The 20,701-nt window shown below is 38.2% G+C and overlaps 1 protein-coding gene across 1 annotated transcript; it reads right to left on the bottom strand.

Annotated features, from left to right (window-relative positions):
• Positions 1–226: 226 nt before the first annotated feature.
• On the bottom strand, positions 227–20,055 carry col9a1a (collagen, type IX, alpha 1a). Its single transcript, XM_029428350.1, has 32 exons — positions 19,981–20,055; positions 19,092–19,166; positions 18,523–18,561; positions 18,374–18,436; positions 16,957–17,010; positions 16,711–16,746; positions 16,292–16,315; positions 14,883–14,936; positions 14,669–14,722; positions 14,393–14,425; positions 13,612–13,668; positions 13,452–13,505; positions 13,174–13,227; positions 13,021–13,074; positions 12,374–12,427; positions 12,230–12,283; positions 12,053–12,106; positions 11,748–11,801; positions 11,592–11,645; positions 11,462–11,506; positions 11,316–11,369; positions 11,076–11,129; positions 10,001–10,054; positions 7,940–8,011; positions 5,892–5,927; positions 5,744–5,788; positions 5,504–5,536; positions 4,592–4,738; positions 4,235–4,289; positions 3,031–3,219; positions 2,454–2,531; positions 227–1,061 (listed from the first exon to the last, which is right to left on the bottom strand). The coding sequence occupies exons 1-32, from the start codon at positions 20,053–20,055 to the stop codon at positions 856–858; spliced, it is 2,064 nt and encodes a 687-aa protein (XP_029284210.1). The 3' UTR covers positions 227–855.
• Positions 20,056–20,701: the final 646 nt, after the last annotated feature.

The raw sequence follows: 20,701 nt of genomic DNA, 5'->3' as shown, positions 1-20,701 counted from the left end.
ATGCACTGAAACTTTGAGAAGCTAACTGCTGTTGTATTAAATTATTACACCATAAACAAATATGTTGCATAAAACCTCATGAGGAATATTTAATACTTGAATGGAGAGAAAATTGTCTAAGTCTAAAAACTCCTCATATTGGCATTAAAAATGTTTTATCTTCAGGTTTCGTTTTGTAGGAAGAAGTCTCAAAGCTGCTGATCATAATAATCCAGTTTTAATTTGAAGTCTTTTGAGCGCAGTCCTGGTTGTTTCTGTCCGGACTCGTCCATACAAAACATGCACGAGGTTATCAAAATGTGTTTATTTCCTCCTTTGTACAACTCGAAGATGTCACCTTGAACCTTGATATAATAAATAAGAAGTCATATAAACCTGCCGGAGAGGTTTCCACACATCGCCAGCAAAAACAACGTCATGACAGAAATCATCACACATATCCTAAAGTTAGAGGGGAAGGCACAGCGGGGGTTAAAGTGGATCAACAACAAAGATGCTCACAAACAAAATGTACGTCATCCAGCTGTGTAATCTGCGTATTGACACATTTACAGAAACATACAGAAGAACTTTCAGACTCGTCTTGTTTGGAAATGTGTTGGTAGGTTTGTACAAACAGGAAGTTCTTCTTTTCTCTAATTGTACAGTACAGAGATGGCAAAGTGAGGTAAAGTGAAACTTTTTATGTAAAGCAGTTTCAAAAGCGGATGTTTGCTGTTCAGTGTCCACCTCCATGTCAGTTTATAACCACAAAGATGGCTTCAAGGGAACAAAATTACTTTCCAAATAAAAACAGACAAACATGGACTCCCATGGAGGGCCGACTGCTCCTGTCTTTCAGTTCTCTGCTCCTCTTCACATGTCACTGGGGCCCTTCATGCCGGAGTCCTTTGCAGAAACCGGTGACGCCATCATGGGCAGGACGCACTGTGACGACTCACAGTAACCGTTCATGCCGGCGGGACCGGGAGGCCCGGGAACTCCGGATGCACCGGAAACACCACGGGGTCCCCGCTGACCTTCACGACCCTCTTTGCCGTAAGCCGGTCGACCGGGTTCACCTGAGAGAAGAGTACAAAGAAAAGAGTTGAACTGAGAATTCAAAACTCAGTGTCTCACTTTAAAGACTAAATAAGAAAATGTTATATTTAGTCTTTGTTCCTACAGATGTGGAGCCGTGATGCCTGAGCACAGGGTGGTGTGAAATGTGTGTGCTGCAATGAAACACAAAAACTACGTGGAAACACAAAGATATTCAAAAGCTTCCCTCCTCAGGTTTGTAAAGAATATCTGCTTCTGTAAAATGTGTTGATATCATAAAGCTTTATCATTATCATTATTATTATCATTATTATTATTATTATTATTATTATTATTATTATTATTATTATTGTTATTAATTATTATTATTATAATAATGATGATTTTATTATTATCATTATTATTATTATTATTATTATTATTGTTATTTTATTATATTATTATTATTATTATTATAATAATGATGATGATTATTATCATTATTATTATTGTTATTATCATTTTATTATTGTTATTATTTAATTATTATAATTATTATAATTATTATTATCATCAATCATTAATATCATTATATTGTCAGTATTATTATTATTATTATTATTATTATACTAATGATTATTATTATCATTATTATCATTATTATCATTTTTATTATTATCATTATTATTATTGATTATTATTATTAGTATTATCATTATTATCATTATGATTATTATCATATTATTATTATTATTATTATTATTATTATTATTATTATCATCATCATTATTATCATTATTATCATTATTATTATTATTATTATTATTATTATCACTATTATTATTATTGTTATTATTATAATTATTATAATAATTATTATTATTATAATAATGATTATTATTATTATTATTATCATTATTATCATTATTATTATTATTGTTATGATATAATTATTATATAATTATAATAATAATAATAATTATTATTATTATTATTATTATTATTATTATTATTATCATTATTATTATCATTATTATTATTATTATTATTATTATTATCATTATTATTATCATTATTATTATTATTATTATTATTATTATAATTATTATTATTATTATTATTATAATTATTATCATTATTATCATTATTATCATTATTATTATTATTATTATTATTATAATAATAATTATTATTATTATCCCACAGCTTTAAATTAATGGATGTTTTCTTCCTTGTTTGGTTGGAAATGTTATACTTTTATAAAACAAAATACTTTTATTTTGAATCATATGGTGCAGATAATAACATTTGTCCCTGTGATGTGTACGATGCGACTGAGTTGAATCAGTGTTTGATTTAAATGGACCAGAATCTGAAGAAATTGAGGACATTTTGTTCTAAAATCAGATTTCTTCATCACGCTTGTCATTTACCTGGTAGACCGGGGGCACCTGGCGCTCCTTTGGATCCTCTCGTTGTGGGTCCTTTGTCCCCTCTGTCCCCCTGGTCACCTGCACACAGGAAACAGAATCATCACCAGGAGGATACACATAATTGAAGTTGCCATATTTAGCTGCAGTTCAAGCTCAGACTTCGCACCTCATCTGCTGCTTCATTAACATGAACCTGATTGATCCCTGAGGGGGGAGTGGGCCAGAAACTGGATATAAATACTAACACAAAATAAGAAACGTAACGTCTTTAGCTACCGGCCAGAAGAAAATCTTGCAATCTAGACTATTAATTTGTAAAAAGATTTGCAGATGATTAGGGTTTGACTTCCACAAGCTCAGATCTTCTTCTTGTATTTTACTGCACGAGTCGTGTGAGAGTTTGTAAACACATGTTTTCAGATCGTTTTGCTGTTGCTGTGACCGCTTTTACTTCAGTTCATCAAGACTTTTCTCAGTTTCAAGAATTCAAGGTCACAGTGATAATTATTATACAAACATTCATTTTGTGGGTCATTTCATATGCACACGGTCGTAGAACTGCTGATCTGACTCTCACCTTTGTGTCCTTTGCGACCCAACAGCCCAGCTGGACCCTTCAGACCGGGCAGTCCTCGTGATCCGGTGTGTCCGGGGAAACCGTTCTCTCCGGAGGAGCCTTGAGGTCCAGGCGGGCCGGGGGGTCCGGGGATCCCAGAGATGCCCGACTCCGGCCGGCTCAGGCTCGCTGCTAGCTGGGCCAGCTGCTCTGTGACACAGGAGGACATGTTTATTAGAGGACACTATATTTATATTATATTCAGAGGAACTTTAAAGATTCAGTTCACAGCTTTTAGAGGGAAGTAAAACTGTTTTATGAGAAGACATGTTGATTTTACCTCTTTTTACTTAATGTTTTCTTTTTGGTTTGTCTACGACTTTCATGAAACTAGTTAGAAGTGTCATGGGCCAAGGAATGACATTTTGCAGAGTCGAAAACACGAACTCTGCGTTCCAATTACCATACTTTTAGTTTTTACTACTAAGTACTGCAGCTGCCCTTACAAAGTACATACTGTTGCATGCAGTATGCAGACACTTGGGACATACTCCTTCGTCATAACATTACCCTTGACATTTGACCCTCTTGCTCATATATCCGCTGTGGGTCAGAACAGCCAGGAAAGCTTGCCGACTTGCATTCTGCATCATGTGACCAGATGCAGTACGACATCCTGGTATTTTTCCCACACTGCATTTCACATATTATGTATTGGCATATACTTAATCTTTTTCTGACGTCTGGGAAACTTCACTTGAACGCACCCTCAAGTCGGAAAGTCTGCCAAGGTTTGGAACTCTTTCATGACTTGATCTGTTTCCTTTGCTCTTTGTTGTCAAATACTGGAAACACTGAGAAATAAAAATAGTCTTGCAACACATCTATATGTAGCGTCCATGCTGTTTCCACATTACGACTTAAAGCTCATGAACACACCGATATCGGAAGAATAACTTCTCATCTGAGGAGTCTGTGAACGCAGCATTGAAGTTAAATGTCATTTTCCCAAACTGAGCACCACAAATTAAATTCCATTTTCCTCCATTGCATCAGGTAACATTTCTCAGAGCTGCTCCACTAAAACCAATTTAGTAAGAATATGTGTGTTTTTTGTATTTTAGGGGACCCTTTAAGGTCATACATGTCTATTAATGTCCCTGTTAAACTTACATTTCTTGCTACACAGGGAATAGAGTTTGGTAAGGAGGTGACAAACACTTACCTTGCATTACCCTCATGCAGACTTGTTTGATGTGAGTATCTGTGAGCAATTTTCCCTGAACAAACAAAGATTGTTGAAAGTTATTAATCCATTAATTCATGCACTTTTATCGGCAAACATCCAAACGTGGCTCTGAGATGTTGCCTCAGCAAATCAAATATATTTCATTCCATGAAAGTAATGCTCAATGTAAAAGAACCTCCCAAAACATTCTGTCATTGCAGAAACCTTCCTGTTGAAAGATGATTCTGAACATTTCATTTTCTTACTTATCCCAGAACTAGATGGTTTGAAATAACCAGAAGTGTCGTTCAGTTTTAGGAACATGCTGAACAATAAGCTGGTAAAACATCTCACCGCTGGTCCCTGCGACCCCGGCAGGCCCGGTACCCCCATGTCGCCCTGCATGCCCCGCGGTCCCTGTTGGCCCGGCTTGCCCTCTTTGCCCTCTTGTCCTCGGCCGCCCTCAGGTCCTTTATTTCCTGTCTCTCCAGGTGGGCCAGTCTGTGAACAAGAGGTAGACACTAACATGTAGGATTATTACAACACATGCAACATGAGAGGTGGAGAAACAAATCTAAACATCTCATTCCTTCTTCTGTTAGACCACCGTGAGATCAGGGGCACGGCAGCAAAGTCTCAAACATGGACGGGTTATGAGACAATGGGCTCTGCACATACATGCAATATGCTCCACCACCTCTCCTACGTAGGAGCAAAACTTTGTCTTTTTGTGTCTCTTTGTAGTCTTTCTGGGTCTCTTTGTAGTCTTTTTGTAGTCTTTTTGTGTCTCTTTGTAGTCTTTTTGTGTCTCTTTGTAGTCTTTTTGTGTCTCTTTGTAGTCATTTTGTGTCTCTTTGTAGTCATTTTGTGTCTCTTTGTAGTCTTTTTGTGTCTCTTTGTAGTCTTTTTGTGTCTCTTTGTAGTCATTGTGTGTCTCTTTTGTAGTCATTTTGTGTCTCTTTGTAGTCTTTTTGTGTCTCTTTGTAGTCATTGTGTGTCTCTTTGTAGTCTTTTTGTGTCTCTTTTGTAGTCATTTTCTGTCTCTTTATAGTCTTTTTGTGTCTCTTTGAAGTATTTTTGTGTCTCTTTATAGTGTTTTTCCCCCTTTTTGTAGTTATTGTGTGTCTCTGTGTAGTCATTTTATGTTTATTTGTTGTCATCTAGAGTCACTTGAACTCCTTAAACAGTTGCAGGACATAAACAATAATGAGAATTATACCAGCTGTGTTGTGATTTGGTTGCGATGCTTTGTTTCAGTGAACATACCGATCCTTTCTCTCCCAGTTCTCCTTGATCCCCCTGTAAAGGAAACGATACGTGAATAAGTGTAAGTAAAGTAAAAGTAAACAGTACGTTCAGATTTAGAGTTTTTTCATCTTAATAATTTCACTTTGTTACAAAAAGTATAAATCCTCACAACGACACATTCTCGTGGTTTCACACTGATTTATTCCCTCGGAGACGTTTACTAAAGTAAAAAAGCAGTTTCAGTTGTTCGGCACTCACCAGCTCCCCGACACCTCCTGCTGTTCCTTCGTCACCTGCACCTCCCTGGAATAAAAACACATGACTTGTTTTTGGCGGTTAATGCAGTCGAACTCATCGCTCTGTAATCTGAGTTTTAATCGCACGTGTTGCAATTTTGGAAACATACCTGGTCTCCCTGTGGACCATCAAGACCGACTCCACCCTGAGGAAAAAGAAATGAATATTTGATTATCTGAAACTATTTAATATTATAATATTACAACAAAATCTGCTCTCATAGTCGAAATAATAATAATAATAATAATAATAATAATAATAATATAATAATAATAATAATAATAATAAGTAAGACCTTGTCACATGTTATAAATATTTAGTTAAATAATAATAAATAATAGATAATAGATAATAAATAATAAATAATAGATAATAAATAATAAATAATAAATAATAAATAATAAATAATAAATAATAGATAATAAATAATAAATAATAAATAATAAATAATAAATAATAAATAATAAATAATAATAATAATAATAATAGATAATAATAATAATAATAATAATAATAAATAATAAATAATAAATAATAAATAATAAATAAAATTGTTCATTGCTCATTTCTGATTCTAGATTTGATCCTTTTTTTTTACAGGTTATTCAGCAGACGCTCTTATCCAGAGCAACTTACGTTGAACTAATTACAGGGACAGTCTCTCTGGAGCAGCTTAGGGTTAAGTCCCTTGCTCAGGGGTACAATGGTGGCAGCCGATCAATCTGATTGAACTTTTACTTTATACTTTTTAGAAATGAGACTCATTTCACCATTTTGCGCTCGTCACACTGAACTTGACAACAGCAGATATTTTTTGTCAATATTTGGTATTGCTCAGATTAATTATTTTTTATTTAATAAAATGTTATTTAATTTAATTTAATTCTAATTCTAAAAAAGATGTTGGCCTCTTGGGGGCAGCAGAGACAAGTTGAGACACAACACTAACATCCTTTTAAATTGATTTAATGAACTTATATATGAGTTATAAAACAGTTGTGTCTTTTAGCTCCGTTTGTCTCGTGAGGAAGATATCGTCCCTTTAGCTGCTATATATTATATATTTCAGCTGCTCCACTTTGTTCACCATCTTGTCTGTAACTGTGTGTGTCTGCTGTTTGTTGCTGAGCAGGAAGTGAACGGGGGTTATAAGATTCAGGTAACAGCTCTCTGTATAGACTCATCACTATCCTTTCACAACTGCTTTACTCATACGGTTCATGTTGTATTTATCTTAGTGTGTCCATATCTAGTCCTTACTGTTTATTCAAACATATAACACATAATCTACATTATTCTGGAAATAATCTGATTATAAAAGTCTTGAATATAGCTGCTTTAAGATAAACCATATGCAAGGCTCTTAATTGGAAAACAACCTCACAAAACTGTATTGAATTATGAATATTGATCAGAAAGGAGCCTGATTAATATTAAAAATTCAATTACATTTAAGTGTTGTTCATTTTCCCTTTAAAGTGGGTAGATTATAAATGACCACACCTCCACCCAAATTCAACCCGAGACAGTTCTAATCAGCAAAACTAACAATACAACATCTGTATGACTGTATTTCTATAATCTGGGTTACATTTGCAAATATACTCATGTTATATAAATGAAGAAATGCATTAATCTAACTGGCACCTATTGACTTCTGATTTAGTTGCCAAAAAAGCGGCAAAAAAATACATTTGAAAAACTCATCAGCAACGTCTCCTTCCAGAAATCCTGACCCGGTTACTCAGGATAATCCACAGACCTCGTTGTGAGCAGTTGTAGTAACTACTTTCTTTCTACCGAACTACACCCGCCAACCGTATCACCACACTGAAGGAAGTGGAGGAGATGTAAACAGGTGAGCTCAGGAGAGCTTCTCGTCCATAACTACATGCACACTCCCCAGGAAACTGCTCACAACAAGGTGTCAGGGTCATCTTCAGTAACCGGGTCATGATTGCTGTTGATTTTTCAAATGTATGATTGATGTACAGATTTTGTTAGAGAAGTTAAACAGGATAATTCCCTCTTTAATATCTATTAGACATCTCCTTCAAACATCTGTATTTGTATAGGAAAAATATATTTTTTGTTTTTTGGGGTGACGTTTCTTTTTGTATTCTGTGCGTTCGTCACGTGTCAGTTTGTGTCTCTTACCCTGTCGCCGTTCTGCCCACGATAGCCAGCAGGGCCAGGCAGTCCGGGAAGGCCTGGGTCCCCTTTGCCTCCCTGTTCAAACACACACAAACAGTTTAATACACATCATATCATAACACAAGGCCGACTGTGAGACGCTTAGAAAAGCCCCCACCTAAACCTGACCACATTTCCAGCTTCACATCATCATAAGGACCTGAAGACCCCCCCTCCCTCCCAATCATCCACCCTCCCTCACATATTCCTGGGTGTGTGTGGGTACTGATTGTGATGTACAGTGGGCCGAGGGGTTTCAGGCATTCCTGGGGAACAGAGAGTTCTTTCAGGGCTTCTCAGCTTCTTTCCTGCCCTGAATCCCCTGAGCTGCAGAGAAACCCCTTTGGGCCTTCGGATTTCTGTAACAAGGGGCCATTCATGCCCGCTCACCGGCGGATTAGAGACTTAACTGCAGGGACAGAAGTTCATAAAGACTTGCCACTCTTTAATAAAAGCATGGCACAAGGTTCCCAGATACAAGGTTTATCTTGGTGAATGATCCTCGTGTTGAAGAGTACGTTCAGGATATGAGATAGTATTTATGAACACTGATTGCTCGCTTTGTATTTCAGGGCTTTGATCTTTTAGTTTGAGTCGAGGTTTGCGGCGCCGGGCTGAGCAGGGAGGTTAAACACTTCGGCCCAATCAGGTAGAAGATTATAATGTTTTCAATTTAGCTTACTCAAAATATACCTTTCAGTTTTGTGATCTATTCATGGTCTGATCTTCTACCATAACAGTATTACCACAATCCTGTTGTTTTGTTCTCAGGCTTAATTAGTTCTTACAAAAAAGTAACGTTTTTAACGCTTGTGTTTGTTTGCATAAACTCAAAAATCTTAATCACGATAATAATAACTTCTTCTTCACTTCGTGATCCAAGTTTTTTACGACAATCATAATGTATTACAATTTATAAATTCATATTTATGAAAGAGAGTTGGTGTTTACGTTCTTCAGAAATTATTTTTTTCTTACACAATCGTTTCAGGATTGATGACTGCAGGTTTGAGAATTATTTATCACTAGCAATGAATTATACTTTGCTATTGATCCAAATGTGTATTTAGTTCATTGTCTTGACTTCATGAACATCTATATGTATCCCCAGTCTTTTTCTTGATGCCTTTTTGTTTTAACATAACATAAACCGTAATTCACCAGAAAGATAACAACTAAGAACTCGTGTTTGGAGTTCCACAGGGTTCTTTACTGGGGCCACACACTTTCTGAGAAGGTCTTTGCTGTGCTCCAGATTAGAGTCAAATTTAGTTATCTTTATTTGTTGTAACTTCACATCAAAGGATGTGACTGATGACTTACATATATGACACAAAGCATTAACATGTGGCTTTTATCTATTACATGTATACCCTGAAGAGTTTCCAGTAAATGTAAACTGATTCATTTCTCTTAATTGCTCTACAATAGATATTCACACAATCACAGACTTAAGTCAATATATTAAAGAGATGTTTTGCAGATTTGTTTGTTGTTTCCCCTTTATAATTACTTACTAATTTATATTTTAATATTATGCTTATTGAGTTTCTCTTTTTTACCGAGGATGTTGTGTTATTGGGGATGGGAGGGTTTTTTGTAAATGTTTGTTCTGTTTAATCAAAATGGAAAGAAAGCCAATAATCATAGTTTTGGAGACAGAAAACAACTAAAACATGTGACTTTTATCTACATAGTGACTTCATAAAAAGAAGCATTTACACCTGGTTTAAAAACGCATCCTTTCATGCAGAGCACTTCCTCTTATAATTGTCTTGTCTTCGTCACCTTGTCTTCTTTGTCTCACCATCCACCATAACTGTTGTGTATATTATTATGTGTTGCTGCCACATGTGGACTGATATCTTTCCAACTGTGGTCTAACCTCTCCCTAATTGTGTACACAGCTTAACTATTCACGCTCATCTCTGTTTCCAGCTGTTGTTGAAGGTTTGTCTTTGTCCCGCTGTCACTTTAAAGCAGCAACAACAACTGTTAACTGATATTCTCTCGCTCAGCTCTTACCCTGGCTCCTGGTGATCCTAGAGGCCCGTCAGGTCCTCGCTCTCCTCGTCCACCCTGGAAGAGAGAAAATTAAATGCATGAAAAATGTGTTTAATGCAATTAGATCTGCTAATGCAGCTTGACTTTTTACTTCATTTTTAATTGACTAAGTTAATAATTTGATTCAGAGACTTTATCCAGGAAATCGTTTTGAAACAGTTTTGCCCCGTGAAGAAGAAAGTGTCTTTTATGGCTTCTATGTTTCCTTCTGGACAGTAACAGGCATCAGTGTTTGTTACCTAGATTGTATTTTTATTATATTAGATGATGCAAAAGTGGGAAATCTGCGAAATGCATGATGAAAAACATTGAACTGTATGTGTTGTGGCTGGCATTAGACTTTATGACTCATGTGCAGAACTCAGTGATCTGGTTTATCCTGGTGTTGATCTTGAAACAAAGGATAAATGAAGTGTTGCACAATCACTCAGTCCTCAGTTTGAATGTTCTTATTAACCTCCTTCAATCAGATGTTGACCAGGTTCACACAGGGGACAATACGTTCAACAATGATGACTAACTGCAAAGAGTATTCTGCATTATTAGTGCATTTGTTTTACAGTCTGCCGGGAATGTAATTCAAGGCATTCTGGGGATTGTGCCATGTCCTGTGAGTGTGTGATGGTTGGGCTACTGGACACAGCAGCAAGTCAGGGCTTCGGTTAGAAACACTGTGGATGTTCAGATCTGCCTTGGGGGCGTTTGTGACACCAGGGATGTGGTTGAATTGTCTTTTTTGCTTCTCAAGGTTCCTAACTGAGTGAAATATCCCAGAAGGATGTACAGTAAGTGGTGCCATGATAAGAGCTGGTGCTTCAATGCTTCCATTCTTCTCTCCTTTAGTTCAGGGCAGTCGAAGAATTCTCGTTCTTTGACCTCATGATGTTTTCAAGGAAACGACAAAGAACCACATCTCTTTGACTTTTCAACCACAGCCCAGGATGAGTGACAAGTGCCACTAACAATCTACTTCCTGTCTCAGAGAGACAAACTGTCTCCCGCAGCTTTGAGTGAAATGTATACGCAGCTGACTCACCGGTCCTCCTCTGGGTCCCATCGCTCCCACCTCTCCCTGCTCGCCACGCTCGCCCTGGAAGAAAAGAAGACATCAAATCATATAATTATCAGACCTTGAGAAAAAACAAATGTCAATTTTTGTCTTGTTGAAATTGAGGAATTTCCCCAATACTTAAAGCAATTAAATCCAGAGGCTGACTTGGTGTTTGTCCGGTAGTTTAATGTGCTTTTACACATTAAATAACTTTGTTGTACTCACTTGTTTCCCTGGAGAGCCCATCAGTCCTACAACACCTGGATCACCTGAGCTCCCCTGGTGACAAAAACATACAATAAATGTGGCCATCAGTAAAAGTAGTAGCATTGGAAATATGTGTTATTAAGTTAGTGTAGAAATTAGCATACCACTGCACCACTGACTCCTTTTTGGCCATAAGTGCCTGGCAAACCCTGCATGAAGAAAGGTATCAAACATCAACAGATGTCACACAGGTAGTGATGAATCAGAAGCTTCTGTGTCCGATGTCACACTTACAGGAAGTCCTTGTGGGCCGGCATCACCTGGAGCCCCATTTTTCGCTGTAATACCCTAAAAACAAAATAAACAATGTGTCAGGGGGATTTGCTAAAGGACTCAGACCACAGACTGTTTACAAGCACACTTCTCAAACAATTGTTTGATATTCGTTACCTTGGATCCTGGTAGACCGGGTATTCCCTCACGGGCGTCTGGACCGGCGAGGCCCTGATGAGCAGAAAGATCTTTACACTAATATGTCTCTCTTTAAATGAAGGAAGTGCTCAGAACAAAAGAGGGAAAACAACAAATAATATAGGATATTGAAAATCAACAACATTGTATTATGGGAAGATAGAAAAGTGGGAAAAAAGTTATGACTTAGGAAAAATGTGGTTGTTATGTAGCAGCGTGTGAAAGGGTGTGTGAGCAGGACTGTAGTTATTATGGATTTATTTAATGATTGGTAAGATGCTCACTGGATCTCCTTCTGGCCCTGGCACTCCTCTGATTCCAGATGGACCTCGATCACCCTGTAGAGAAACAAACAGTGGAACTGAAACAAGTGGAAAGTATAACACACACAACTCAAATCACACATTGAGTGATTTCAGGAAGTCGTTTGACGTATTTCAAGCTGCTGCTGAGTCACTCACCTGCACTCCCACTGGCCCGAGCTCACCTATGGCTCCTCTTTGACCCAAATCGCCCTGAAAAATGTCAGGTTTTTATTATTATTATTATTATTTATGTCTAAATATCAAAGAGGCAACAGAGGAGAGACATAGATGGGGACTCACTGGGCCGCCCTGGATCCCCTGAGGACCTCCATCTCCGGATTTTCCACGAGCTCCCTGTTTGTGCAGACGGGAATGTGTTGTCGTCAGTACAAGTTGAATTCATTTAAGAATTTTTAACATTATTTTTTTAATTAAAAGATATAAATCGAGGCATCTGGTCACATTACGTTTACATGCTAAACCTGTAAAATAAAATAACAAATATTTTAAATTCCTTTATAACAGGTATTTACATTACAAGTTATACGTTTTGTCACATGGTTTATTTATCCTGATACGTTTATAATTGTTAACTATAAAGAAATAAAAGAAAGAAGAAACAAATCACAATAAATAAAAATATATTGATAATATTTTAAAATACATTTAGTTGCCTTCTTTCATGAGCTTTTATTTTGAAATGTATTTGATGGAGGTTTAAGAGCTGTCTCCTGATTGGATAATTGATAGTCAGCCGTTTTGTTAATTTCCTCAGTAAAAACAGAATCTGACGGAGGCCGGGTGCTAAAACATGATGATCGTATGAAGTTTAAACTCTAAATCTGTCTGTAGGAACACACTGTGCGTGTGTGTGTGTGTGTGTGTGTGTGTGTGTGTGTGTGTGTGTGTGTGTGTGTGTGTGTGTGTGTGTGTGTGTGGCGTCTTACCCGGTCACCTTTGGAGCCAAATATTCCTGCGAGGCCTCTTGATCCACCTGGACCCTAAAATTACTCAGCGGAGAGAAGAGCAGAGATGTTAATATGTTTGACTGCGACGTCTTATTCTGACGCATGTGGAGAGAGAAAGGTGAAATATTTTACTGGTAGTCCTTGAGCTCCAACTTCACCGGTCAGTCCTTGTTCGCCCTCCTCTCCCTGAAAGAGAAGTTATGTCATGCTGTGATATTTAGAAATAATATAAAGTATTCTTATTAACCAGCGACATGTTTTATTCTCTAGACTCTTTTGGCACATTTCCACTTCCTGGTACGGCTCTACTCGACGAGGCATAGAACCTGGAACTTGTTTTACTACATATGAGAGTCTCTGCAGCCAAATGTTATCGGGAATAGATCCTACACGGTGTGAGATGATGTTACCTTGTGTCCTTGTCTTCCGGGCTCACCAGATTCACCTTTACCTCCTTTGTGGCCCTACAGACAGACAGGTAACAACACGTTTTACATTCTGTCCATAAAACGAGTTCCTGAGCATCTAAAGTGAAGATAATAATATCGGCATCAGTGAAACGTCACTCACTTTCATGCCGGGGAGACCAGAATGTCCATTGAGACCAGAGGGGCAGGCGTTGGGACACTGAAAAACACAACAGCCTATTTGAGGTCATGGAAGAGCCCCGCCAGCAGGGGGCTCCACTGTCCAGTGACCCCCATGACCCCTGGAGCTCGCAGTAAGAGCAAAACAAATGTTTTTATGGATTGACTCGTTACATCAGAGATTTTATTTACTGAATTTAATTTGATAAGAAAGTTCCAAAACAAAGCATCACAATAATGTGCTGCACTTTAATGTATTATCTCTTTTACAGGTACAGAGTGGTTTCAGTATTATAAAGCCACAGTACACTACAAATATACAAGTTCAATAAAATACTCACAACACACGTACTGCATTACACGTACAAATACACCTCGGTAGTTTACAGTGAATGTGCTAACAATGGGAACCGCTCTGGTTTGCTTTTAGCCAGCACGTAACCTTCGTTGAGAAGGATTTTATATCTGTAAATACATTTAATATCAGTTGGTAATGTGCTCCAGAGTTGTCAGCCCTGTATGGAGGAAGCTGCTTCAACACATGTAGTGATTTCTTACTGAAATTAAGAGGATGAAGTGAATTTGGAAGATCTTGATTTAAATCAGTTAGTTGAGTCTCAGATGTCGGAGCTTTCTACGAGCACTTGAACACACCAGTATTACAACACAATAATAGAATTTTGACCAAAGAAAGTTCCTTTAGAGCATTAAATCAGATAATTACCATATGCTAATATAAATGAATACTTTGGGATCAAACTTACCAGGTCCTCGCCTTGATACACGCCTGGAAGACCCTAGAAAAATAAAACAATGTGTGTTGAGCTTAAATAAACTTTATATCAGTAATGTAGGTGGTTTTCTTTTTTTCACCGTACAAAAAAACACATTAACAGCTTATTGTTATTTTCTTTCAAAATTGCCCCCCCCGGACCTTCACATTAATGAACAGTGTAAAATAAAAAGGTAAAATAATACATTTCTGTCGCCCTCAATAATCAGTGTTCGTCAGCAGAGGAGACAGAAGCTGTGATATTTACCCGAGGCCCAGCAGCACCAGGGAGACCCACTTGACCTCTCTTGCCTCTCACTCCCTGTGAGAGATAACAAACGTCTTTATTAATACAGCGTAGATGAAACTTACATCTTGATGCAGCATCAGCAGCTGCCCTGTTATCTAAAAGGACATTTAGAAATAGATATATTGCTAATATTTGACAAACTTTCCATATCTAAAAGTATAAGTGTACTCACAGATGGTCCAACTTTTCCCAGTTCGCCCGGCAGCCCGTCTGTACCCGGAATACCCTGTTAACAAACAGCAAAACATGAACTTGTGATGAACAATATGATGCAGTAAAACCTCTAAAACACTGCAACAAATGCATCTTTTGTACATAAAGATATAATATTTTATTAAGTATATGACACTCCTACTGTTTACGTGATGTGACTCTAATGAATGCAGCCGTGTTCAGTGGTGGAAGAAGTATTCAGATCTTTTACTTGAGTAAAAGTAGTAATATTACGGAGTATAAATACTCTGCGACAAACAAAAGTCCTGCATTCAAAGCCTAACTTCAGTAAAAGCACAAAAGTGTTACATCAAAATATGAAATGACCCATTTCAGAAGTATATTCTATTATTCAACTATAATAATTGATGCATCCTTGTGTTCATCACTTTATGTTGCACGGGTGGCACCACTGTTAGTTGTGCACACGGACGTTACCGTGTGAATATGATGATAATCGGAACAAAGCAGGAACACTTACAAAAAAGTATTGCAACTATTGAATCCAAAAATCAAATCTTAGTTTTAAACAATTAAAGTATTAAGTGTCATTGTCTCGCTGCTGTAATCTTGTTTCAAGATACTTCCGGGTCTGAAAAGTGAAGCCAATGCGGAAGTGCCTCAAACCTGCATTCTTTATAGCGGCCAGCAGGGGGCGAGAGCACTGCGTGCTGATTGTATAGAAGTCTATGAGAAAATGACTCGCTTCATTTATAGCCTCACTAAATATTTTGGTCTCAATCACTAGTTTTAAGTCTTATGACATACAGCATGATGTTAATTTTATACATTATTGTCACATTTAGAGTAAAATAGAAGATAAAGCAGGGTCTGCTTTAGGGCGGGGCTAACTTGTGATTGACAGGTCTCTACCAGGGTGTTGTCTGTGTTTTCGTCTTTAGACTTTAACCCTTTCACTGTGTGTTTTCAGTTTGTGAACGTTTATTTTAACATTTTTGGTTGATGGAATGTCTTGTTCAGTAGAACTCCCCCCTCTCGTGTCACTTCTGGTTCCAAAAAACAAAATGGCGACGGCCAAAATGCCGAAGTAGTCCACAAACCAGTCGGTGATGTCACAGTGAGCACATACAGTCTACGATACTGACACACAGTTTCAAGAAAATTAAGTTTTTCAAAAGATACAGTTACAATAAAAGGTGGTTTTCTTTCTGCTGTGTGAAGTTTCCTTCTCAATTCGACTTTATATCTTTTTGTTTGTACCGCGCTCTCCTGCAGTATCACCACTAGAGTCATGAAAATAATATCAGCAGCATGTTCTGTATCCCTGCTGACACCAACCTGGACTGAGCTTATCTCTGCCAGCAGTCATATACAAAGTGTAATATTCTGTATTGTATATATACTCACATCCAGCCCATCGGGTCCGACGCCCTGTGAGAGAGAAGTCACTGATCAACAGAACTCAATAAAGAAAAGTGTGGTTAGCACAGTGATGCTGCTCAGAGAGAGACAGGCAGCCTTTATATTTGATGTTATAAAGTGTGCAGACAAAGGTACATTCATAGTTTAGCAAACATTTGCCACATGATGACACATACTGCAGTATTCTATTTATAATTATGTACCAAAGATACAATTCTCCTACAGATTACATCAGTTTATAATCTACATAATCAAATACAAATGATATTGTTGCATTTGATTTTATCCTTATTTACGTACGAAGCAAACATTTACTCTCACACAGACTCTGCACAACTGATCCATTTAATCTGGGTATCATTAAAACATACATTAAATATTATCCAGGTAATATTTCTACTTACGGGTTCTCCAGCGAGCCCACGGGTCCCGGCATCTCCCTGAAGCAAACAAGAACGGAAATCAGAAATATCAACAGGGAAGAACAATATACATATAAATATATATATATACATATATATTTATATGTATATATATTAATATATAGGCCTTATAAAAAGATTTGCCCACCACCTCTGCTGTCAGGGTGTGAGAATTTCACATTTCCATAGAAAAACTAATTAATTAAAATGTAGAAATAATAAACGTACTTTGGGTCCGTTCAGTCCCGCTGTGCCTGGATCTCCAGGAGGTCCAACGGGTCCCTGCAAAGATGACAAGGGGAAATATTATTCTCATTTTCATTCTTGTATTTTGTGTTTCCACTGGAACACGTTTAGAGGCTTTAGTGTAAAAAGAAAAACGTTATTTTTCTCACACTGTCGTTATATTCTAATGAGCCTGCATGTGACCCAGGCAGCCTTCCAGAAGACTTCATCACACGTGTCTGTGTGTGTGTGTGTGTGTGTGTGTGTGTGTGTGTGTGTGTGTGTGTGTGTGTGTGTGTGTGTGTGCAAATAGATGTTAATATGTAAATTCTAACATTAAGTTCTGTGTCTTATAACTTCACATTAGTTTGTGTCTGCATGAGAGAGAAGTTAAAACCATATCTGAGAGGTTCCTGCCTGCAGAGGAGCATTACATATCTCATTCTGCTAGGGACTGACAAGGTCACCATTAAACTGGCATGTCAGCAGCAACTTAAAGCAAAACTTCTGAGTGCCAAACTCCGTCCATTATGTTCGCGAGAAGGCCGACGTCTCTCCGGCCGATATCTCCAACTCTCATCCTCTGAGAGGGAAGATGCGTATTTTTGAGTTTGGGGTGAACTATCCCTTTAAAACCAAGAGATGAACGATTGGATTGATGCTTCTATCAAACTTCCTCCTCCTGCTGAGACTCAGATTCTTCCATTCATAAGCTCCTCCTCCAGAAATAACCCCCAAAAGTCTCTTCACCTGGTCAAAGGCATCAGCAGGCAAAGGAAACCAAAGAAACCTCCACCAGCCAATGACAGCCCAAATATTTAAAAGTATATTTTAACGACACGAGAGAAGAGCTGTCTCTGTGCAGCACACAGCATTGCATTCTGGTCTTGTTGATGTTGCTGTAGGTGTAGAAACTTTCTCCACCTCTTCCCTGAAAGTGTGATTGTGCAACTGGGTCCAACCTTTGGTGCTAATTCTCAGTTTCAACCCACATGAAGCTCTGAATCTGTTCTCAGCACCATCACCACAGCAGACAGCCGACACACTGAGTCCATTCTGCTCCACCCATCCCAGCGTAGGGCGCTCTCTGGGCAGCCGATCCCCCCCCCCCCGCCGCACACCCCTCCATCTCACACAAACAGACCCCTGTTTCTGTCAGGAAGCGACTCGAGACTCTCCCCTAAATAGCCAGATTGATTTATTCAAGGAGCGTTTTTCTTTCACTCAGTGGAAGCCAAGACAAACTGCTCACACAGCAGCACATCTGACCTGCTCAGATCTTACAGAGGTTCAATACGTCCTCTTGTTGGGGAGTTTAACCTGCAGAGACTCTGCTCCACCGGGGCAAAGCAGCTGGAGGATTCAAAGATCTGCTAGAAGATCAGTGGACCAGCCTGTCCCCAACATGTTGTTCACTCACGTCTGCGCCTGGAAGGCCTGCAGCTCCTGCAGCTCCGTCTTTGCCGTTATCCCCGTCAGCCCCCTGGAAGCAGAAGTTCCCCTCACGTTAACTCTGATGATTTGTGTTTATTAAAGGGGGGATGCAAAGATAAATGAAAGTCCACTCACTGGTCCGCCGTTCACTGTGGAGTCTTCTCCTCTGTCGCCCTGAAGACACATGAAGAACATGTTCAGATGATGATCAATATATATTTAAAGAATGTGTTTGCTTGTTGCACAGGACATTGAGGACACTGCAGTCACGTCCATTTCTATGTTTCTGCGAATGTATTTATTATTTTACAGAGATAGTGTCTGATGTACGCCTGTATAAAGCTCATTTCCAACAGCCAGTCCCTTGATGGGCGTGATCGTTAAGATTAAGCTACAGTTGAACATCATGTGTGTGTGTGTGGGGGGGGGGGGTCCTCCAGCTGTGGTCCTGTTGCTGTAGATTCAGGGACTAAGGAAAACAGACTTTTTTTCTGTTATCAAGTTTTTTAAATGAAATGAAAAATAAAAAGGACCTTACTGTTTGTTATAATAACAGCTGCCATGTTTTGCTCTTTAACACTTGTTAGGTCGATTCATCTGAGAGTTGTGAAAGTGTAACATCACTGTACATATACAGGAAAACACCCAGAAATGAACCCATCCACAGCTGAAAACTGCAGTTTATGACTGAAAAGGAGACTTACATCAATTCCGTCCACACCGGGAAAGCCTGCTACTCCCAGCGGCCCCTGGGAGCCTCTGGGACCGACCGGGCCCCTCTGTAGAACAAACACACAAAGACAAATCAGTTTTCATCTCAAATTCATCTCTAAATATCATCCAGTGCTGCTGCTGTGAGGGCTCACACAGAGCCTCATTGTTTGGGTGATGTGAGGGGAAAGGTCATGAAACTAAACCTGGTTTCCCGTTATACTCCCGTTATACCGCCTAAGTAACTGCATGTGTTCGGATTACTGCTGCTGACTGGACCTTGTTGGTGCCAGTTGTGAACACTGAGAGGAATGGACCACAGTTTGGACCACAGTTTAGAAAAACTTCAGAAAATAAATGCAGTCTTTTGTAAATAATGCTGTTTTTGAATGCATACATTTAAACATTCACCCCACACTGAAACAGGCTCACAATAACAATGTGTAAAAAAATACAAAAGTTAATCCAAAACTAAAAAGATTAAAGTACGATTGAGTCCCTAAAAAATGTTTACGGGATTCAAAAATATTTAATAAAAATGCTTTTAATTATAAATACCTCACTAAAGCAACACAGAGAGTTTTCATGGGGATAATATAATATATATATGAAATATATAATATGCACTAAAACTACAGTAGGGCACAATAAAGTCCAGTCATCACTGATGTGATACCATAAGAGATTCAAAATAACATCAAATACAGTTTATATACTTTCATCTTTAAGGATCATACAGAAACCTGCTTATCATTCAGATACATAGAGAATAAAACACGATAAAGTGCAATAAGCTCTATAAATGCCTCACTGAGCACCACAGACTTGCTATAAGCACCTACAGGAATACAACAGGAAGAGAAAGAGCACCTATCTTCTCACCTGAGCCGAGCAAATTAGCACGATTTGCAGTAAAATCACCAGCAAAGACTCTCGACAGATCCTGGAGAGAGCCATGGTCTTCCCAGGCCGGAGGAAGAGGATAAAAGTCCTTTTTTCCCAGATTAGACGGGGCTCACGGACGGTCCACCTGTCAGTCTCCCCCCTGACTGAAACCCCACCGTGTGCTGGAAGGGGAGGATGTTAGAAAGTCCTGATTATTCATGAGGAGCTGAGGCTCTGCATGAGGAGGAGGAGGAGGAGGAGGAGGAGGAGGAGGAGGAGGAGGAGGAGGGCTTCTCTGCACAAACAGGGTGGGGTGTACTTACCTTTACTTTGAAATTAAATTAGTTAATTTAATTTAAATTAATTATTTTCAAGGATAGAAACCTTAGTTTTTGTAAAAATGTGACTCTTTAAATGTAAACAAACAAAAAAAGGAGTTAAAAGGAGAAAAGGAGGCTGGGGAATTTAAATTGAATTGTTGGGCTACAATTCAGGTACTGTCACATATTCAGTCATTTTGGAATATATTTTTCATAAATGAAAGATCAGGCAATATAAGTATTCGAAGGTCAGTGGTGGAGGAAGTATTCAGATCCTTTAAGTACTAATACCACACTGTAAAAATACTATTTAATTAAAGTAAAAGTCCTGCATTCAAAACCTTACTAAATGTGTACAACAAACATAACATAAGAAAATATTTTATAGATGTATGAAA

This window comes from Cottoperca gobio, unplaced genomic scaffold (genome assembly GCF_900634415.1).
Source record: "Cottoperca gobio unplaced genomic scaffold, fCotGob3.1 fCotGob3_70arrow_ctg1, whole genome shotgun sequence".
NCBI lineage: Eukaryota > Metazoa > Chordata > Actinopteri > Perciformes > Bovichtidae > Cottoperca > Cottoperca gobio.
Note: the sequence above shows the minus strand (reverse complement) of the source record. Positions and strands in the feature narration are given on the sequence as shown.

Coding starts and splice junctions, on each gene's coding strand:
- col9a1a (XM_029428350.1), bottom strand. CDS start 20,055: ATGGCTCTCTCCAGGATCTGTCGAGAGTCTTTGCTGGTGATTTTACTG. Junction 13,669..14,392: donor TGTATCAAGGCGAGGACCTG/GTAAGTTTGATC, acceptor TGTGTTTTTCAG/TGTCCCAACGCCTGCCCCTC. Junction 13,228..13,451: donor CCGGAAGACAAGGACACAAG/GTAACATCATCT, acceptor CTTCTCTTTCAG/GGAGAGGAGGGCGAACAAGG.